The 3794-nt window shown below is 37.3% G+C and overlaps 2 protein-coding genes across 2 annotated transcripts; both read right to left on the reverse strand.

Annotated features, from left to right (window-relative positions):
* Nucleotides 1–490: 490 nt before the first annotated feature.
* On the reverse strand, nucleotides 491–1774 carry LOC105695870 (DNA repair protein XRCC3-like). The gene is made up of 5 exons (XM_012417863.2): nucleotides 1684–1774; nucleotides 1390–1589; nucleotides 1191–1321; nucleotides 838–1050; nucleotides 491–769 (listed from the first exon to the last, which is right to left on the reverse strand). The coding sequence occupies exons 2-5, from the start codon at nucleotides 1571–1573 to the stop codon at nucleotides 557–559; spliced, it is 741 nt and encodes a 246-aa protein (XP_012273286.1). The 5' UTR covers nucleotides 1574–1589; nucleotides 1684–1774; the 3' UTR covers nucleotides 491–556.
* A 615-nt stretch (nucleotides 1775–2389) lies between these two features.
* Nucleotides 2390–3428, reverse strand: LOC105695871. Its single transcript, XM_012417866.1, has 3 exons — nucleotides 3209–3428; nucleotides 3043–3140; nucleotides 2390–2891 (listed from the first exon to the last, which is right to left on the reverse strand). Exons 2-3 carry the CDS (start codon nucleotides 3129–3131, stop codon nucleotides 2423–2425), a joined length of 558 nt encoding a protein of 185 aa, XP_012273289.1. The 5' UTR covers nucleotides 3132–3140; nucleotides 3209–3428; the 3' UTR covers nucleotides 2390–2422.
* Nucleotides 3429–3794: the final 366 nt, after the last annotated feature.

Consider the following 3794-nt stretch of genomic DNA (forward strand, 5'->3'; position numbering starts at 1 on the left):
AAAAAAAAAAAAAGATCAACTCAACAGAAATGATTTTTCCATAGATGCCTTCGACTATGTTACATCGACAGTACTGGAATTATTTAGAATTGTTGCGATGAAAGTGCTGCCAGTTAAAAACCGAATGTAGCCTCATTTGTTCAAACATTTATCGGTCTAACCTAAGGAGATGCACGTTATATTTTTTTAATTTCATTTCTTATTTTAAGGCAGGTTTGCAACTGGTAGACGTCTGTTTTAGAGAGCAACAATATTGTACATTGTGTCTTAATTGTCATCATACGTCAATTTCATTTGATAACTGCATTTCATTACTCGCAGTTATTTCATACATATGCCCCGATCACATAATTAATTTAAACCTGACATGATTTATTTTGGAAATTATATAGGAAGGAATATCTTGTAACGTCGCAGAAGGACTGATTACAAATGAGTCCCATGCGTGTGTCGAGGTATCGTAAGATCAAAGTGCTAATAAAGTCAAAAGTTATAACGTACTGCATTTATTATTCCTACTAGGTATAAAAATAGTTATCTTTTGTAAGAAGATCCTTTACGCTATGCCGAATACTCCTGAATCAGATATGTTAAATTTTATGACCGTTCGTGGTACGTATGATGACTTTTTAACACATACATAACGATGGTCTTCACTTTTATAAAGATATAATGAGTTCGAGACAAGATTAGCCCAAGTAATCCCCAAAGCAGGTTGTTCTTTACTAAGTAAATTATCCACACAATCACTTTTCACAACTGCTGTTACCTGCAAGAAGCACTCGGTAATCCGTTATTGCAACTTTACTGGAAAAGAATATCAACGGTCGTATTTACTTGATTGATGCAAACAACAGGTATTCGATTCTTGAAAGACAAAATGTGCAGCTGGTAGCCTATAGATCGTAAACTTCTCGCTCTGTTCTTTAATTCAGAATCGGAATATTCGACTCTGTAAGGTGCAGCGATAGAATCAAGGATTATGAGACCTATTTTCTGAGACTCCATTAGTATTGGAATTCTTCTAATTACGCACATTTCCAAGTCTTCCTTTAGCAAAGAGATTGAAAAAATTAGTACATCGCCTTTAAGTCTAAGTTTACAGGCTACACGCAATTACTTCATCGAGATATTTTTTTTTTCCTTAATTTGTAATCAAAATGGTAAGTTAAACAAAAATTGTATCTTACAATAGTCGATACATGTTCTATAAACACCGAATCCCCAGTGATATTGTACTTCTCGACATTAGGGAAAGTTTTTAATAGTTGCAGCAGTCTTCTGGTTGGAAATACTGATTCGGTACATATGTATGCTGCACCTAGAGAATGTTAAAGGAATGACATGTTAGAATTAAAAAAACTAAATGGTAAATAGTGCATCATTTACCTGCTCCCAATCCACCTGCGGCAATTGGTATTTGCACCGTAAGACAAAGCTGTAAAGCTAACTGCGTCTTCCCAGTTCCAGACTGACCATAAATCTCTGTCAAACCTTTTCGATTGATACCTCCTCGTAAATTTGAATTCAGTACTGGGCACCCCGATGTAAGAAACTCATCAGGTTGTAACATACTTACAGCATTAAAACTACAAAGTTATAAATAACTTATCACAACCTAATAATGGAGCATGTCTGCAACGTCAACTAATTAGGATAATTCAAGTACAAAAGATGTTTTACTATGAATGAGAAAAAGGCGCGGAAATAATTTCGCCGTTTTAAATGAGAAGCAACCGCACTTGCCACCTGTTATCCCACAATGGCGACGCAACTCATTACCATATGGTCTAAGCTCATTACTAAGAGTCGCCGCTGGCGGCTCACATACTCGTGATGGTAATATCATCTCTGGTAATACCATCTACCAGACAAAAGTTGGGAGATAGCTCATGGGCAGGGTCGCGCGATCGCGTCCTGTGCTGCCCCCTGGTGGAGGATACGGACGGCTAATGCACTTGCCACCTGTTACCCCTCAGTAGCGGCACAACACATTTTCTATTCTATCGCTATCATAATATCTAATTGACTTCTATCTATTCTATCATATTATCTAATCGCCTATTCCTGATCCTTGAAAATCACCTGTAGTCCTAAGTTAATGTTAATTTTCTTATGGTGGGAGAAAACTTAGAAAAATTGCTCATTTTTGGCACACATCGATTTCAATATCAAATCAATGATCTATCAAGTCTTCGTTGACCCGAATGTCTAAAGATAAACGTGGAAGTTATATTTCCAGGATTTAGAACTATACAAATATCATGCATCAGTTATTCATACATAGAAAAAACCCATGTATGGATAATAATTAAACACCTCGTAACCAAACCTGGAGCAACTTCTTGGTTAAACTATTTATAACCGAAACGGAAAACCTCTGTATGCCTTAATGTATACCGTTAAATTAATATATTACTCTTTACTGTCCTGGATTTTCACTCCAAATGGAATTTTTGTACAAGCATCTCCGACACTCCATGATAATCTCAGTTTGTGTACCGTGATACTTAGAATTAACTAGAGCGAGATCCTTAAAGTTACAGGGACACGTGGGAGAGTGATTATCGAACTTGGTATGCATATCCTGTAGGAAGTAGTCTATATCCACTAGACGTCGACCAGCGATAACGGGCTGCCGATGAAAGTGTGCATCAAATTCGGGATCGAAGGGTAAGATGCACTCTTCCTCTGCGTGTCCATTATTTTCCGGTACCGTGCTATCAAGGAATATCGTCTCAGGTTGTTGGAAACTTGGCTCCTCCTTGATAATACACTGCAGGAAGTCCCCGTGTCTCTGCATGTCATCCAATGTCAGCAGCTCAGCCTTTTCCGTCTTCGCCATCTCCAATTCTAGCTGCTGCTGCCGTTCCTCTCTAAGGCGCTTTCTCCTGAACCGATAAAGATGTTTATCCGATTCAATGAAAACTTAGTGTTCAATTTTCATAATTTGGAGGTTATTATGCATGAACCACCGTGGAACGGGACTGTGCACAATAATAAAACTTTAATTTTATACATGAGCAACATACAACTAAATACCTATCGCGGGCTTTCTTCCTCCTGCTTAACCTCCTTTGCGATAGCCTCATTCTCTTCTTTCTGTAGGGTTTCTGGTCTCCATTATCCATGGTGGGGTTCTACAAGTATAATTAATTGAGCAGTGCTAACCATAACTTTTTTGATTATTTATAGTTTTGACGTTTACCCCTTCGCGCTTTCACGTTTTTTACTTTCATTTATTGGGTCTATTAAGTTAGTTCAAGATCTGTACACCACAGACTCAACTAGTGCACCCAATGAAAGCAGAAGAACAAGTCGATTACCAAGCGAGATCTCGCGTTACCCTGAAACACTGCACTAAAATCTCGATTTGTCACGTACTAAAAAAGAAGCGAAGGACTAATTACAATCAACAATCGAAACTCGAAAACCAGAGCCATACCAATGAATTTTGTCATATTCATTGGAAAGATATTCGGCTCAATCGGACGTTAGAAATTGCCGCTACAAACTATCGAAAACTATCGATATCGGTCGATTCAACTTCCGATACCTCGGAGCCGGTTTCAAATTGCCAGATCATATTTCATGCTTTTCAAACGTATTAAAAAAATTATAACAATTAAAGAACAACCTGAATTGGGTAAAAGTTTATTGAATCGCTCGATTTAAAAAATAATTGTAAACCTTGTTGATTGAGATAAATCCAAATTTCTGTTACTTCGATGCATGGCATAGAAACTTAAGACTCCTATAAACATTATTCTACCGATTGAAACATTCTTTTCTTT

The sequence above is a fragment of the Orussus abietinus genome, unplaced genomic scaffold (assembly GCF_000612105.2).
Source record: "Orussus abietinus isolate OABI.00-Male unplaced genomic scaffold, Oabi_2.0 scaffold315, whole genome shotgun sequence".
In the NCBI taxonomy this organism is placed as follows: domain Eukaryota; kingdom Metazoa; phylum Arthropoda; class Insecta; order Hymenoptera; family Orussidae; genus Orussus; species Orussus abietinus.